This window comes from Equus przewalskii, chromosome 14, assembly GCF_037783145.1.
Source record: "Equus przewalskii isolate Varuska chromosome 14, EquPr2, whole genome shotgun sequence".
Lineage (NCBI taxonomy): Eukaryota > Metazoa > Chordata > Mammalia > Perissodactyla > Equidae > Equus > Equus przewalskii.
This window is the reverse complement of record NC_091844.1, coordinates 33,208,944-33,226,963: the sequence shown is the minus strand read 5'-3', so window position 1 is coordinate 33,226,963 and position 18,020 is coordinate 33,208,944. Positions and strand designations below refer to the sequence as shown.

General features: G+C 36.7%; 1 protein-coding gene across 2 annotated transcripts in view; it reads left to right on the top strand.

Moving 5' to 3' along the window:
* Positions 1-17,429, top strand: part of APLF (aprataxin and PNKP like factor) — a 90,647-nt gene extending 73,218 nt beyond the window's left edge. For both annotated transcript variants that reach the window (XM_008516970.2, XM_070573842.1), the window contains 2 exons: positions 12,266-12,312; positions 16,904-17,429. In XM_008516970.2, coding sequence (XP_008515192.2) covers positions 12,266-12,312; positions 16,904-17,106 — 250 coding nt within the window. In that variant the 3' untranslated portion in view covers positions 17,107-17,429. The remainder of the gene's footprint in view (positions 1-12,265; positions 12,313-16,903) is intronic.
* The last annotated feature ends 591 nt before the right edge of the window (positions 17,430-18,020 follow it).

Below are 18,020 nucleotides of genomic sequence, written 5' to 3'. Positions count from 1 at the left end.
GATATTTGCTTTTGATTGTTTTGGAGTTTACTAATCCTCTTGCGTGGCTCGTCTGCTGATAAACCCATCCAGAGAGTTGATAATCTCAGATACATTTTTCAGTTCTAGAATATCCCCATGATTTTTTTATATAGATTCTAAATTTCCATCTTTTAACTCCTTTTCCCCATTTTTTCACTCTTCCTTCACATATTCTTTAACATATTTGTCTTAGTTATTTTAAAATTTCTATCTGCTAACCAATATTTCTGGATCGATTTCTCTTCTTGTGATTATTGATCACATTTTTCTGCCTCTTCATGTCTGGTAATTTTTTTATTGCAATACTAATATTGTTTATAACAAGAATTATAGGGTTCTAGATTTTATCTTCCATTGGTGAGGATGCCCCCTCTGTTTAGCAGATAAGAGCTAGTCATCTCTGTCTAGGCAGAGATTTAGCTAGGTAATAGCTAGGTTGACATCTTAATAAAACTCAGCCTACCTTTGGTGTCCTTTTTCCATTGGCATGGTTTTTCTAGACTTTTGATTGGAAAGCTGGTCTCTGTCTTCTTAGCTTTGAGACTTCCCTTCGGAGATTTTGAGCTTAGCCCACTAGGCTACAGCCCATGCATCTTAAATTCTGGCACATTTCTTGAGGGGAGGCTAGTTATGTGTTTGTTACAGATCCCTTTCTTTGTTTCTGAACACTAGTGTTCAGTGGGAACTTTGTTTCTGAAACACTACATGAATTGGAGATTCATTCTGCATTTTTGAAATTTCAGACCCAGATCTTAAACCTCTCACACCTCCCAGGAACTCAGCAAATATTTCTTGGGAAAAATCAGTCTTGTGTTTGGGATTCCTTTTGCTTTCGAACTGTCATGACAACCCCAGAAGATCATGAAAATCTCTACTAGTTTCTCTTTCCTCAAATAGAGTTCCTCCACTTGATCTAAATCTTAATCTCAGCTCACACCAAGAATTGGCGAAGGCCTCTACGGACCAAAACACCCAGTGATTATCAGCTCACCCAGGAACGGCTTTTTCCTCTGTGGGATTATCTAAAATTCTCATTGCTCCCACAGTTCTCTCATAAAAAATTATTTTTACAGTTTATCAGTTTTTTTAAAACAAGTCTTCGTCTGCCATGATGTCCTACGTTTTTCCCAGAAGCAAAATCCAAATATGCCTACACTTAAGAAGAAGAATAAAATGCAAAGCCTTGCTAAGAATAACGATGTCGAAAATTGCTGCCTCCATGTCATCAGTCTCTTTCAGAGAGGTCAGAGCAGCAAGTAGTCAAGAGAAATTAGTCCCAACACCAGTGACCCACAAGTGCTAATAGAAACTTTCATATCTATATCTAAATATATTTATATATAGAGAGAGTATATACGTTTTTCATATGTTGAGCTGCTTGGTGTCCTGGTTCTACTTGGAGATAAAATCTTAAGATTTTATTCCCCTCTGATGGCTTATTCTGAGTACTGTTTTATACGTGAGGGAGTGGAAACTGTGAGAGGGTAATATTGCAAAGCTGGTAAGATCAACATCAAGTCTCCTCCTTGCTCCAGCGTTTGTCTGTGGTGCGGCCCGACTCCACCATTGTTGTTCGTGGCTTTCTAAGGGATTAATAGTGAGTGTATTTTACTCGAATGGCAAAGTCGTATTTTGGAGTTAAAAAAAAAACCCCTAAAACTCCAGACAAAGTACTTTGATCGAAGAAATCATGAATTTTTCAGATCAATGAGATAATAGATACCCTAGTTGCGGAAGTATGATATATATTTATATGCCCTTTCTTGTCACATTATCTTTGTTAGGCGAGAAATGTGATCTAGTAGATTTATTTTGTATCATTGCTAAAACTAAACTGATGTTATAATCAATTTACTCTTTAACAAAGTTGATTTGCAAAAATGTATGTATTTTTAGCCATATAATATTTAGCGCTGTTAAAAAGTGGTTAAAGAAGACATTTTAGGCGATCCAAACAAACTTGATTTAACACTTCATGAAGCGGACGACCTCCATTCAGAGAAGTGCAAAATGGGGTGGAAGGCAGGAAGCTTTTATAGGATAAAAAATAAAGAACAAGGAAGAGAAAAATAGAAAATCTCTGATTGGCTGGGGCCACATAGTCAGTGTTGCGTGGGGTGAGAAGGAAGAAGGAAGTAAGTATAGAGCCCAGAACTGGCTTGGCTTTTGGGATTGGCTGACTGAATACACTGTGTTTCTGGTCAAGCAGAGCGTTTACAGGGACGTGAAAGTTAGATGTAAGTTTTGGTTTGCTGACGTGACACCCGGGCAGGAGTGGCCACATCTTGGTCCCAGATATTTATTTCAACAGTGCTACACGCCTACTGTATCAGAATGATAAAATATTCTAATTTAGTTTGCCTAAAATCAAGTTTTCATGTAATTGCATGCTAGATTTTTCCTATAGCCACAGAAAAAATATTGAAGTCTCACAGATCATAACCCACAAAAATCAGCCAGAAACTATTGTATTTAGAAAAGCAAAAACACATATATTCCAATAGTAGAGTTGTGATAAGCCTGTTTTCCCTGATGGTTGACACATTTGGAAGGGGGGTGAAATTAGTGAGCTAAAACATCTTTATTTGCTATTTATCTTTAAAGATTTGCCTTCATTAAACAGAATAAGAATTATTCTCAAGTAAAGACAATTATTCTTTGAAGTGAAATTATTCTCTTAGCCATTTCATCTCATGAGGAAAACAGAAAAACAGATATGGATCACATATTAAATACATACCATAGTGAAAATAAAGATTTCCATAGCCCATATAATGTAGGAGGTTGATGTTTAGAAAAGGATATTTAATTATTAAATTTTTTTTCTAGACCACAAGCATTATTAACATTTTCTCTGATGTTATATTTTTTAAAATCTAACAAAATTAAATCAACTTAAAAAATGATAATTTGAAAGAATCAGTTGATGTTGTCATTTTAAGTATCTTGCCCATTTAACTGATTTATTCCTTTTGTCCTGTGCACTGCAGTCTGTCAGAAGACTCGCTCAGTTAATGCATTTGATTAGCTTAAGGTACTTGTCTGAAATAGAACATTGGATACTTAACGTCCAGTATGACCTAGTGATTGCTGTGCCTGCTTCTGACTCATTCACTTCCTCTGATGCGTAATAGGATTTTATGCAGTGCGTTACTCCTGTTGTTGCTTGTGAAATTAAGCACTAAACTTAGAATACATACATATATGTATATATATACACACACACACTAAAATGAGTGGAATCCGTCTTCAACAATCTTAGTGAAAAAGTAAAGTCAAGTCAAACACATATGTTACCTTGGATTTATAAAACCTTAGGCAGGCATGTTTTATGCAAACAACAATGTTGATGCCTTGATATTTTTCAGAAGCTAATGCCCTACTTTTCTTTTTTAATTATAATACCTTCTAAGAGGGCTGACGTAAGGAAGTGTATCAGTCATCGACTCTAAATGCTCTCATTGTGATGAATCTGCACCATGATCTGTATAGTGTGAAAGAACACAAGTGTTTTGCCACAAGCATAGTTCATTTTAAAAAACATATATTTGATAGTAAGTAAATTTGTCATCTCTTGTTATTTGCCAATCTGGGTTTTTAGCTGTAATCTAAATTTTTTTGCTATTTCCTTTTTTATTTTTGAAAAGTGTTCCAAGTTATTATACTATTGTCTTAATTGATCGTATATAGTCATGCATCGCTTAACAACGGGGGTACATTCTGAGAAATGCCTTGTTAGACCGTTTCATTGTTGTGCGAACATCGTAGAGTGGACTTACACAAACCTAGATGGTATAGCCTATTACACACCTAGGCTCTATGGTACTAATCTTATGGGACCACCGTCATATATGGGGTTCGTCATTGACTGAAACATTGTTATGCAGCACATAACTATGCAGATGTACATGTCAAACTTCAAGATACCGATTTTTATAAACTGCTTAATAAAAAATAGGAACATGTGTGTTTAGTATAAATCCATGTTATTTGAGGCAAAATAAATAGGTTTCAATGGGGAAAGTTTAGTTGCCTGGTAGTTGAGATTCCCAGAATGAATCATATGAGGCTATCAATCATTTTATTTATAGTTAAGAATAATCAAAATGGATAGCATCTTAATCCATTTTTATAGGATCGGCATAGAGGAAGTAACCTACCATTGTTTGCCATGCTTACAGTTCTTTGATCATGTGTAAGAATATAATCTTAGAAGAAAATATCTGAGACTAAATGTTAATCACTAGCTACACAGTTTTGCTTAAGATTTGGCTATAATGTTTTTAGAACTTCATTTAGAAATAGCAGTAACAACATCAATTATATTCATGTAGCCGTAACAAAATGTGCCGGAATGTCTTCTCTGGTTTTGTTTTTCTTTCTCCTTTATTTGAATATGCATTTATTTTCATAGTAATAAATTTGTTTTTCTTTGTTATGTTTAGTGTTAATTGCACATACAGTAAACCCCCCCTTATCTGCTGGGGATATGTTCCAAGACCCCCAGTGGATGCCTGAAACCACAGATTGTACTGAACTTTGTATATACTATGTTTTTTCTTACGCATATATACATATGATAAAGTTTAATTTATAAATTAGGCACAATAAGAGCTTAACAACAATAATAATAAAATAGAACAATCATAATATATAATGTGATAAATGTTACCATAGATCTTAGCAACTTCAGCATACTTTTCTTTTCTTTCCTTATTAATTTGAGAACTTTCACCTTTTCACTTAAAAGGAAGAACCTTACGCCTTCACTTTGGCGTATCTCAATTGCCAGCATCACTACTCTTATGCTTTGGGGCCATTATTAAGTAAAATAAGGGTTACTTGAACGTTCACAAGCACTGTGATACCCCAACAATCAATCTAATAACCGAGATGGCTGGTAAGTGACTAAAGGACAGGTAGCGTATATAGTGTGGATACACTGGACAAAGGAATGATTCATGTCCCTCATGGGATGGAGTGGAAAAGCTCAAGATTTCATCACACTACTCAGAATGCTGCACACTTCAAAACTTATGAATTGTTTATTTCTGAAATTTTCCATTTAATATTTTCAGACCTTGGTTGACTGTGGGTAATTGAAACCATGGAAAGAAAAACCATGGATAAGAGGGGACTACTGTATATATATAAGAATTTTCAGGGGCCAGCCCCATGGCCGAGTGGTTAAGTTTGTGCACTCCACTTTGGTGGCCCAGGGTTTCGCCGGTTCAGATCCTGGGTGCGGACATGGCACCACACATTCAAGCTATGTTGAGGCAGTATCCCACATGCCACAACTAGAAGGACCCACAGCTGAAAATACACAACTATGTACCAGGGGGCTTTGGGGAGAAAAAGGAAAAAATAAAATCTTAAAAGAATTTTCAGAGTTTTTTTGGCAAAAAGAGTAAATTGTAATGATTTTCAATTAACAAATTGACCACTTTCTATTTTATGCTGGTTTACTTTTTCATTATTTGATAAAGACCATATTTGTTATTTCTCCTTGGTTTTGAGACTTAGATATTTGACAACATAGGATTCATGTTTTTGCTTTAGGTTTTAAAATGTGTTGAATTTCAAAAATGCAAGATAAATTATTTTGGAATGAAAACAAAAATATAGTATCCTCATTTATTCATCAAGCAAATATTGAACATCTAAAGTACTAGTCACTATTATAGAAACTGATGTAAAACAGTACTTTAGGTTCATTTAAAATTTTGAGTGTTAAATTTTGGTATTAAGTTACCAAATCTTTGGAAGTAAGCAAAAATAAAAATTATTATTCTGTTCTCATTACTGTTGACTAGTTAATCTTTAGGTAGCTCTTTATGATGGAGCAAGAATGGGTTTTTTAATCAGCAGACTTAATTCTTACCAGGTTCTAATTATGGTTACGCCGATTTGTAGCATAACTTTGCATGTCATTTGATTTTCCTGGGCTTCTCTTCCTCCTGAAAATGTGGGAAACACAGAGGTTGGATCATTTGTGCTCTGAGGGCCTCCAGTCACTAGTGGGGAAGTCCAGAGCAGAGAGCAATATATTCAGGTTCATAAAGTCAGATCACTTATATTCCTGGCTCCTCCTCCTTGGCCTTTGCTGTCTCCTCTTCTTTTTCTCCACCTGTGATTATTGTGGAGGCACAGGGCTCGGGTCTCTGATCTCTCCCCTTCTCTTTTCTGTTTGTACTCCCTAGGTGATTGAATTCAATTTAATGGCTCCAGACTCATATGTTTAAATGCCTCCACTTGGTGGTAAAATAGGTAATTCAAACTTATCACATCTGAAACAGAACTCTTGATTTTTATCATGAAAACAACTGTTTCCCAAATGTTCTCCAGCTTTGTAGATGACTTCACCATTCATAGTGTTTAGGCCCCAGAGCAGGCAGCAGTCTTGATTCACTCCATCAGCAGTTCTTGCCATTTCTTGCCACTTCATTTCATTTCACTTCTTGCCTTTAAATATAGTAGGAACCTGACCACTTCTTACTTCCTGGTACTGGTAGAGGTACTACTGTCTTAGACATAACCACCATCATCTCTTACCTGACGTTCTGCAGTAGCTTCTCCACTGATATCCGTCCTTCTTCTCTTGCCCTCTTGTAGTTCACTTTCTACACAGCAACCAGGGTAATTCCCTGAAAATAAGTCATATCATGTTGTTTTCTTACTCAGAGTCTTCCAGTAGCTTCCCACAGAACTCTTTACCGTGGCTTGTATGTTCTTCTCTGACTTCCTTTCCTACTGTTTTCCTTCTCACTCATTCCCCTGGAGCTATCCTAGTCTGTGTGTTTTTCCAAATACCCTAGCTCGTTTCCTATCTCAGGGCCTTAGCAAATTTAAAGACATTTTCTGTTTCTTCCTCCTGGAGTGTTCTTCCTTCAGATATGTATTGGTTATTCATATATCTATATTATTAAAATCAGAGATGTTTTGTAAAATGTGTATTTTAAAATATAACAGCTCACAAAAACCTGGTGTGGTTATGGGTGTATAGCTCTATGTTTAGAACCCCAAAATTTCCATTAATAATTAACAATAATGAAAACAAAAAAACAGAAAGGATTTTGAAACCTGCTGAGTTACAGAAAATGCCATTTTTGAAAAAGGTTGATGTAAATTTTTTTTTTTTTAAGATTGGCACCTACGCTAACATCTGTTGCCAATATTTTCTTTTTCCTCATCTCCCCAAAGCCCCCTGGTACATAGTTCTATATTCTAGTTGTGAGTTGATGTAAGTCTTTTATGTATGAACTCTGAGTAAGTATTTCCATTCATTATTAGGAAAAAAGTCCTGGGTGGAATTTGTCATTGTCCTTGAAAGTTATTTCAAATGCTCAAATGCCCCCAAAGAGCTGTACAGACTTGCCACTTTGCCTAAAACAAGGTTATATGAAAAAGATATTCTGCCTTGTTATGAAATAACGTATGGTTGAAAATAGGATATGCATAAGCAAATGTTAGAAAATATTCTATAAATGTGTGAAGTATGATCGAGGAAATATTTAACCATAATAATTGTATGTATTATTGAAGGCAAAATTCAGCTATGTAGTGTTAATTGGCAATTTCTTTTATTGGCACATAGAGTTTCCAGACATTGTTGGCTATCTTAAAGTAAAACTGATCTCTATTTCTATAAAAATAGCTGATACCTGTAAATGCTTAATAGCCTACAGATGTTTACACACATGACTTCCTTTGACCCTTGGACCAGCGCTGTGGGAAGTAGGTGGAGTCGTCCCTGCTTCACAGGTGACGAAGTGGAGACTTGGTTCACAGAGCTTCCTCTGACGTGCAGCCGGGAAACAGTGTAGTTTAAATGCAGACTCAGCTCTTCTGCTCCTGGAACCTGAGCCCCTTTCACGACAGAATGCTGGTGATAGAAAGTTTAACAAGCCAGATGAGAAGAGGTCCAAGACACAGTGGCATCTGTCTCTTAAGCATACAAGGACTCTGTGTTCCTTGTTGCCCCATGTGATTGATTGACCAGCTAAGTGTCTTATGATGCTGAGCAGCCAGTATCTTAGGAGCCTGATTGCAATGGAGTCTGCTTAATGTGATTGTCAGATTTTCATTGTTTCCTGGGGAAGTAATATAAATTGTTAATGGCAGGAAATTCTAACATATTTTAGTCTTAGGTTTGTGTAAAAAGAGTCAGTGAGTGCTTTGATGATTAACTTTTTAAGTGCGAGTGCAAAGCAATTTTAGCACATTGACATTCCTTTCAACCTAATGAGGATAGGCATTCTCTGGCTTATTTCCAAAGAAAAACTGCGTGTCAAAGGATAGTCTTCTGAAAACATCAGGATCCAGAGATTAGGATTTACTAAAAAAAATTATTAATATTAACTCAAGAAAACATTATCAGTCTAGAAATTATTAGAAACTACTTTTTTGTCCTCTGATCAATGAGAATTTTAAACTGTGATCTGTATTGAACATTTTCTTGCAAGTTCTTTTGAACAATTATTTTTTTAAGAAATATTAGTAAAGGTAGCAAAAACAAATGTCTTTTTTTCCTATTAAATAGAGAAATATAAAGGAGTCCATCATTTTGGAAATTCATGTAAAAGCTTAATTAAAAATTTTTGAGGGAAAAAAGTTGATTGTACTCTAGTAGATAGATTAATTTATGAAAAGTATAGTTGAATGTCCCCTTATAAAAGGTGCTGTTGTAAGTGCTTTAGAATATATTAAAAGAGGTAAGAAAAACCCCATGGCCTCCAACAGCTCATCTGACAGATGATAGAGATAATACACACACACACACTTTTGTGTTGAACATTTAAATGACAGTATAAGAAATTAAGTACCAAATGGTAGAGAAAGACAATACATTCTAGAGATGTTTTCCAGTGGTGATCAGAGGTGCCTTCCTGAAGGAGGTATGATTTGAACTTAGGCAGTTAGAAGAGTAGTCTTGGCAAAAAGACTGTGAGCAAGCGCCTATCAGTGGCAAAGAATCAAAAACTCCTCTCCTACAGTAGAGATGAAGGATTGGGCCACAAATAAAGGTTGGGACTGAGATTATGGGGGACCTTGAAGGACAGTATAATTTAAGAATTTAACATTCAGAATATTTAAGTTTTTTTAACATTTAAATTGCCATGTAAATAAAACATCTAAATTTGTTTTTATTTTGAGTATGTGCTTTTGCATGTGATATCTTTACTGTTTTGGCTCATTTTCTTATAAAGTCTATTCTGAGAGTGATATTTGTCATCAACAAATAAGAATATTTGAAACTATCCAAAACAGGGAACTTTTGAACCTGTCACAGATGATATTTTTTTCTTCATTTTCAAACAAAAACTTTATTGATATTAATTAATACTTTTGTTTTAAATTGGAAATTTGATCTCGAAGTTAAATGTGGAAAAGCACCAACTCAACTAGTTTCTTCTGGTCTATTGCAGTCTTACACTTGTCTTTTTATGAAACTAGCCAGTTCTAGGAAAGGATGGAAACTATTCTCAGAGCCTCAAACACCTTTTCCCCCTCAAAGGCGGATGAAAATCTGCACACGGAGCTGAAGATCTTTTCGTGTTCTGAGTGCAAATTTTCATGATACGTTTTTCTACTCTTGCTTTTTGGAATATCCAAGTGTAAAACTTTTCTCCTGTTCATTTCTTCTGAAAAGACTTGCCTTTTCCTAGTTGATATGAGATTGTGTAGATGAGCGGGCGAGAGCAGTTGTGGATTTGTTCCAAGACAGCAGAGAATGGCCACTACCTTTTGCAACTTTAAGGCTGAACCAGTCTCCCCACTCCATTTTCTGATACTGTGTCTGCACTTTGCATTTTTAAAAAGTTACTCTTGCTTTCAATCTTTTTCTAGAACTGATGTCAGCAGTCTTTTAACTGGCGTTTGGTGCATAAAGCCTACTTGAGTCTCTGTTAACTCTCTTGGTTCCATTTTCTGTACCTGTTTTTAAAGCTTGACATTTACTTATTTGGGAGTTTCTAAAGCAGCTTTTGAAGGAGGCTCCAGTAGCAAACAATGAAGACCATGTTTAACTTTTCAGTAATCCTGCTCTGGTAAGGGCAAAGCAGGGAAAAATGGGACTGGTGGTGCCTGAAGCAAACGTATCTTAAAAGGGTGGAGAAAAAGCCTTAAATTCTCAAATGCCTGTAGATAGATAGTAATAACGAGGCATCCGTGTAGAATGTTACACCTGAAGAATCTCAGTAAAGGTATATGGAACTTCAGTGTACTAATCTTGCCACTTTTCGGTCAGTTTGAAATGTTTTCAAAATAAAAAGCTACCAGTGTATTTTACCACAATAAAAAAAAGGTTTACCGAAAATAATCTCAAATGGCTAGCAGTCTTTTTCTAGATTACTGGTGAAGAATACCTTTGGTATTAGTGTCCCTCATTTTCTGTTCTTCCTCCCCCGATGTCCCGCGTTAATGTACTTTAATAAAGACTGAAGCGAACAAGTCGGCGACCTGGGCCGGGTGTCCGGGGGCACGCTCTTCCTGCAGGTCATCGCTGCGGTTTGTTCCTGTGCAGCTATCTTCATCACATTTGAGTTGTCCAGTTTATGTCTCTCATACAAGTTTCTTTTCCATCAAAAGGTCAAATTTGGGTTAATTACCCCAAACACACAATTTCATGTTGAACCTTCTTTCCACTTTGCAAAACTGTTGAGTTATGACCCTAATTAACGGTGTGGTTGCACTCTTGTACTGTGTTTAACACTCATATTGTAGGAAAAGTTACCAGAAAAGAAGAGATATTAGCAATACGAAATGTCACTGACACCTGACACACAGCCTGGCATGCAGTAATTGCCCGGTGACTATTTCTTGAACCAATGATGAATGGATCAATGGCTAACATTAATTATTTACAACTTACCATGCTCTTAGACTAAGGACTTATTGTGCATTCCTCATGGATCCTCACAACAGCTTCATATGAGCTGTGTACCTCTGCACTTACCTATTGACAGTGTACCCCAGCTTTCCGGTGTCAGTCTCCTGCGAGGTCCCCATCAGGTGGATCATGATCAACTAGTTACTGCTTTGGAGTTTTGCTGCCTGGGCAATTTTGCATTGTCTGGAGAATGTTTTGTATGTATAGGATACCCAAACATTTATTTAACAAATAAAATAATAGGGATCATAAGAACATATAATCAATAGTAGAGATTCACACAGTAGTTTCTCTTTGACTTTGGAATATGTCATATAAATTTCTTAATGCAAATTGACTTTCTTGTTTTCTCATAACGATTGGAGTTCTTTGGAGAGACATGACTTAAATGCTTTTGTATTGGGTTCAAGAAGAGCCTTAAAAATATCCTTTAGACATTAAACACACACACACACGCACGTATCTGATATTTTGTGTTATATATTTTATATACTATTTTACTTTTTTTTGCTGAGGAAGTTTAGCCCTGAGCTAACATCTGTGCCAGTCTTCCCCTATTTTGTCTGTGTGTCACCACCACAGCATGGTCGACAAGTGGTATAGGTCTGTGCCCAGGATCTGAACCCACAAACCCAGGCCACTGAAGCAGAGCACACTAAACCCAACCACTAAGCCACGAGGCCAGCCTCTACTTCTTTTTCTTTTTTGAGGAAGATTAGCCCTGAGCTAATATATGCCACCAATCCTCCTCTTTTTGCTTAGGAAGACTGGTCCTGTGCTAACATCTATGCCCATCTTCTTCTACTTTATATGTGGGACACCTGTCACAGCATGGCTTGACAAGCAGTACATATAGGTCCACACCCAAGATCCAAACCAGCAAACCCCGGGCCACCAAAGCGGAACATGTGAACTTAACCTCTGTGCCACCAGGCTGGCCCCCCTACATTTTTTTTTTAATATATGTGATACATGACATTGACATTTTAGAAATATAATATATTGTATTTTAGGAATGTGATATATTTTATTTGTCTCATACTGTCTTTCTCTAGAGTGTAAGTCCTGAGGGAAGAGCTTTGTCTGGTTCACCACTCTATCTTTGCATCTAGAAATATGCCTCATATGGAGTAGGCACTCAATAAATATTGTAATTCAAATGCAAATGTTTTGTACAGCATGATGACTATAGTCTACAACAACAATAGCAAAAAAATTTTTTGAATAAGAGGCTTATTAATTTTATTTGTAGGTTAGTGAGTGTTCTCGTTTAATTTAAATAGTTTTATTAATTTCTAGTGGTTGAAAAACTAGGTCTTATTTTTGCTTTCTTTTGTTTTTTTTTTTTTTCAGGAAGAACCCCCAGCACAAGATAGAATATAGACATGGTACACTTTCAAGTAAGTCATTTTACTTCAGAAAACTCAAAATGAAACCTTCAAATGATTCTCCTGTTAAACCTAGATAGAGTTTCCAGTTATTGTGAATAGTTTTTTAATCTGCTCTGTGAATTTGTTGAATTGATAATTTTAGTGATTTTTCTTAAAAAAATGATAAATTTTTTAAATAGAAGATGTTTTCTACAATCATTATCCAACAATATGTATTTATCCTTGTATTTGTTAAGATTCTTTTGTTTGCATGTACTGAAAACAAAATCTCAAACTGGCCTAAATGATAATGAGAACTTAGTGACTTCTCTAACTAAAAAGTCCAGAAGTAGGGCTGGATTTAGACAAAGTTTGTTGCTTTGGCTCATTAATAATGTCAATAATTATTAATTATTAATAGTGTCAATAATGTCACCAAGGACCCAATTTCCTTCCATAATGCTGTCTTTAGAGAGGTGATTATTATCCTCAGACTGGCTCCTTTCCCCACTAAGGGACTGTATGCGTCCTTATTCAGCTGGGACGATACGCACCTGTGTTTACATCTAAGGAGAGAGAGAGAGACACACATACAACTTTGGATCTCACTATTCCTAGGAAAAATCATGAAATTCACTTTTTTTACTATCTTAGATCCCATTCTTACTCTTGAACCAATAACTATACCACTGATTTGTACCCCTGGAACCAGGGTAGAGTGACCTTCTTCAGAACCACAGGGGTCCCCAATAGAAACTTAAGTTAGGGGAACGGGAGAAGGGAGATTGACACCAGAGAAGCAACTATCAAATGTCCATGGGTCTTGTTTACATCAGTCTGTTGTACCTTCTGTTTCCAAACTCTAATATTTTTTCCCTTTAACAAATTCTGCCTTCTTTGTATCATTTATGTAAGGCAGGGACCAATTCCTATGTTAGGTACTAGTCATACTTATTTCAGAACCCTGCTTCCTGAGATTGTACCCATGATTCAGGAAATCGTGTAATAATTTAGATCAACAAGTACACTGATTCAGAGCATTTCCCAAGTAAATAAAGTCTTGTTATCTTTATGACCCAGTTACACTGAAAGACAGAAACTGTTTCTCTAAGAACACCTTCGGCAATTGAACAAAAAAAGGTAAACTCCCATCTAGATGGCATTTGTATTGTGGAGTATTAAAATCACTAATTGAATTTGCTGTAAGAGGGTCCATTAATTAATTGATTCCACAAAGATAATCTCATGTCAGCATTTAAAACCCTCTTAAGAAGTGTCAACATGGCACCTCTTACAGAGGACGTAGAGCTGAATTCTGGAGCTGACTCCCCCCGGGTCGTGACTTTGGCTCCTCGCGTGCTTTCGCTTACAGCCCAGTTACAGTGCCTGTCCATGTGAAACAAAGTGGATGAAATTTGACTACCAGCCACAGCCAGTTCTGTTATGGATGGTTTTGTTAGATTCGTAACCTCCTATTAAAAGAACATGAATGTGTAAATTTAAACATCGAATGTAAATGGTAGTTTTATAGGTGTAAACAATTTTTTGAGGAAACAAATGGGATTTTTCTGATTACTCTGGCCTTATTGTTTCAACAAATGAGCCTGCCCAATAAGTTGCTAAAGATTTCCAGGGTTCACTGAGGCTTAAAGCCCCTTGATTTGCAAATGGTTTGTTTGTTCATCCATTCATATATATTCAACAAATATATATATTAAGTGCCTTCTACATGTAGGAGCTGAGGATACAATAGAGAGAATGCTCTGTATTTGTAGAATTTTACAAAGGTGGACAGTACACGTGTAAACAATTATGTGAGGTCACGTGGTGATAACTGCTAAGAAGAAAAATAAAGCTGTGTAAGAGGACAGAATGGCAAGGGTGTGTATGTGGGGAAGAGGTACTATTTCAGATAGGATAGTAAAAGAAGGACTCTGATAATTTGATATTAGAACAAAGGCCTTAAGAAGAGAGCAAGCCAGGTTATTATCCAAGGGAACAGTATGCGAGGCAATGGGAATAGTGACTTCAGCATCCCTGGAGATCAGCCTGCCTGGACTGTTCAAGGAGCAGTGAAGAGAAGGTGGAATTGAGACAAAGAGAGTAAGCAGAGAATGACAGATGAAATCAGAAAAGTTAGCAATGGGCCAGTTGTATAGGGTCTTGAAGGCCAAGACCTACGAGTATGGACTTCAGATCTTATTCAGAGTGAGATAGAAAGATATTGGAAGGTTTTCTGGCTTCTTTGTGGAGAATAGACTAGAGGGGAAGCAGGGAAACCAGTTATGAGGATATTGGAATAGGCCAGGGAGAAGACGATAGTATTTGGACCAGGGTATTAGAGTGCTGTGGTGAGAAGTGGCGGATGTATTTTGAGTAGAGCCACTAGGATCTCTTGACCTATTGGATATTGGATTTTCAGTGGGGGACATCCAAAGATGACTCCAGGTTTCTTGCCAAAACAATTGAAGGTTGGAGGATTGGAGAAGTCATATACTCAAGACTGGTAAAAGAATGACCAGATTTGGGTGAAGCAACTCAGGAGTTGTGTTCTAGAAATGTTACATTTCAGATGCCTGTTATTCACCCAAACAGAGATAATACATAGGCAGGAGATAAATGAGTCTGGAATTCACTTGATGGTTCAGATATAAATTTGGGCATTTAGGATATAAGATTGAATGGAATTATCTAAAGAATGTGTTAGAGAAGAGGTCCCAGCTAAAACTTTGGGTATTCCAAAATTTAGAGGTTGGGAAGAGGAGGAAGATCCAGCAAAGGAGACCCAGAAAGAGCATCCAGTAACGTCTGAGGGGGAGCCAGAGTTGTTTCAGCTTGATGTCTGTTTTTCTTGTAAATCTGCTAAGATAATTCTGAATCTGAAAGAAGCGTTTTATTGAGATGTCATTAGTTATATCATATGAGATACTTCCAAGAGCAAAATGGACAAGAATAGAGATATTGATGTTCTTTCTTCCTCACTCTCTTCCCCATCTGCAAACTACCCTCCAAATGTTTTTTAAATGTATTCTGTCATAAAAGTTATATGGGGAATTGAGATTAGCTCGACATAAAACATGCCCTCAAGATGCTTACAGAGGATAAGATAGGTATACAAATAAGTATAGTGCAAGATTTCCCTGAAGGAGCTGGTGTTCCTTATGCTAAGGAGGACTGTGTGAGTTATGTTGTAGACTTTTTTAGCCTTGGCTACCAAGAAACTCGGGGAGAAATTTATGCTCAATTTATAATAATTATGTTAAAAATCGAGGTTGACATATTTATGTTCTGCTTTTTATGTTCTTAGTTTCTACTTTTATTTGTATTTTTTTATTACCTCATTATTATTATTATAAGCTGTCTCAAATCCTCTCTGGGATAAGTAGTTGTATTAAGAAAAATGTAAATGTACCGGGCTGTGGGTGTTAAGAAGACAGATAAATTACTTCCTTTGTCATCATTCTCCCTTTTTCCTCATCAAATTCCTTGATTTTCATTTAAGTTGCATCTGTCTATTGTGTGTGAACATTTTAGGAAGACATTAACTAAAGCGTATACAAAAGTGCAGGCATTAATATTTTTAACCCATTCATTTGCTGTTCATCACAGAGAACAGCAAATCTTGTATCTTAAATTTGTCCCCTGCCATTCAGAAGATTTCCGGATAGACTCTTCCTACTTGTCTCTTAAACGCTCCACATCACCCTAGACTCTCACAGTGCCTTATTTTAAACCAACTCTGTTGCTCAGCTCTGGAAAGAAAAGAAAACAAAGCAGGATGACAGAAGAAATGAATTTGGAGACAGAAGAATTGTAGCATTATAATATTATTTAGAAATCTGTAAATTCTAATGATTGTGCCATAGTAATCCTAGTCTTACTGAAACATGAACTGTAAGAATATCTTAGATCTATAAAACTAAACTTTTCCGAAGTATGTAAACTCTTCTCATTTGGTCACGACTCTGGTGTATCAAACCAATTGTGCTAGATTTGCTATGATAACACATAATCCCCAAATTTTGGTGCTTTACAACAATAAATAGGTGTATTTTTCCTTCATATTACAACTGCATGGGGGCTGTGGCCCCATCCCAAGTGTGTTTTCATCCTGGATCCAGGCTGAAGGATCAGCCCCTGTCTGGCCCGTGCTGTTCTCCTGGCAGAGGGCAAACAGGAGTAGCAGAGCCCCAGCAAAGCTCTTCCTCGGGAGCAGCGTGCACTACCTGCAGTCACTTGTCTGTGGCCAAATCTGCTGTCAGTCGGGGTGGGGAAATAGAGAATCATATCACAAGAAGGGACAGTGAATAACTGGGACAAAAATACATTCTACCACCCCAGAGGGTAGGGTAGCATGAATATAATTATGATATTATTAAGGGGCCATTACTATGCCCCTTACTCATGGGACATTTTAGTCTCAGGAGCCTCATGGTAGGAGAAGTTAGAATAATGAATAATAAATGGTCGTTTGAGTCCCCTTTCTGGAAATTTGTAGTGGTTAGATATGTATTAAGTAAAATTAATTCTTTTTGATGGAGTAAGACATTTTATAGTTAGACCTCTCCAGTCCAAGGTTGAGTGGGATTGATATGTTATGTACCAAACTTCCATTTTTCAGTGAGAAGCATTTCAGGTGAAGATGATGATGTTGGGCAGCCTAACGAGTACGACCTGAATGACAGCTTTCTAGATGATGAGGAAGAAGAATATGAGCCAACAGATGAAGATTCTGACTGGGAACCAGAAAAGGAAGACCAAGAGAAGGAAGATACGGAAGAGCTTTTGAAAGAAGCAAAAAAATTTATGAAAAGAAAAAAGTAACTCTTTTCTGCAGTGATAGCATATGGCTCACATTTACTCTTTCTTTATGGGAAAAAATTCAGGAACTAAGGAGGCACTTAAGCAATAACTGTTTTCCTTCTTTTTATAGTTATGTCTTTACTATTGACTCTTTGCAAATGAAACATTGAAATGTCAACCTTCAGTGGAGTGGATGGAATTTGTTTTGTGGCTATGATTTCTCTATCCTATGTAAAAGCACCTGGAAATAGGAAGGAGACAGAGAGTCAAAGAGAAAGAATTGATATTTTTTCATGTCCTTTGTGTGTTGGTAATAAAAAATAAAAGCCATAGGTTGCACAAAACTTTGGTCTTTTCTCCAAAGAGTCTGTCTCTGTGGAACACTGTGCAAGTGTAAGCAGGCAGTTCCGTCACAGGTGGGAAGGCACGTCTCTCTCATTGCTACTGAAGTAATTCTTCAAGCAGAACCAGGCTTTAAAAAGTGACAGCCATCAGAGAGTGGCTATTATTTATCTAGTACCCTAGATGTGAGTTTTGCAATTTCATTTACTACTTTCATTCTTGGAAACTTGGGGAAATTAGTACCAAATGGCTACTGAGCATGGATTCAGCTGGACTGCGGAAGGGAAAGGTTCCCCACACAGGGGATGTTATTCTGTGTCCCACAGCTGTAATTGACTGTAGGTCTGAGCTTAAAGGTAGAAAAATTCAAAGAGCTTGACGGTTTTTTTCAAACTAAAGTCCTGCCTGATTATTTTAACTCACAACATGCTATCTTTACGTTAAGAATATAGAAATGATTTTTAAGTGTAATTTTCTCAAATGATGTTAGTTCTTTTGTCCTCAGATGAAAGTAGCAATTTGTCTGCCAGTGTTTAAGATTCTGGCCTTTTATTTCCTGAAGAAATCCCTTATTCTCCAGTTTTCTGAAGTAT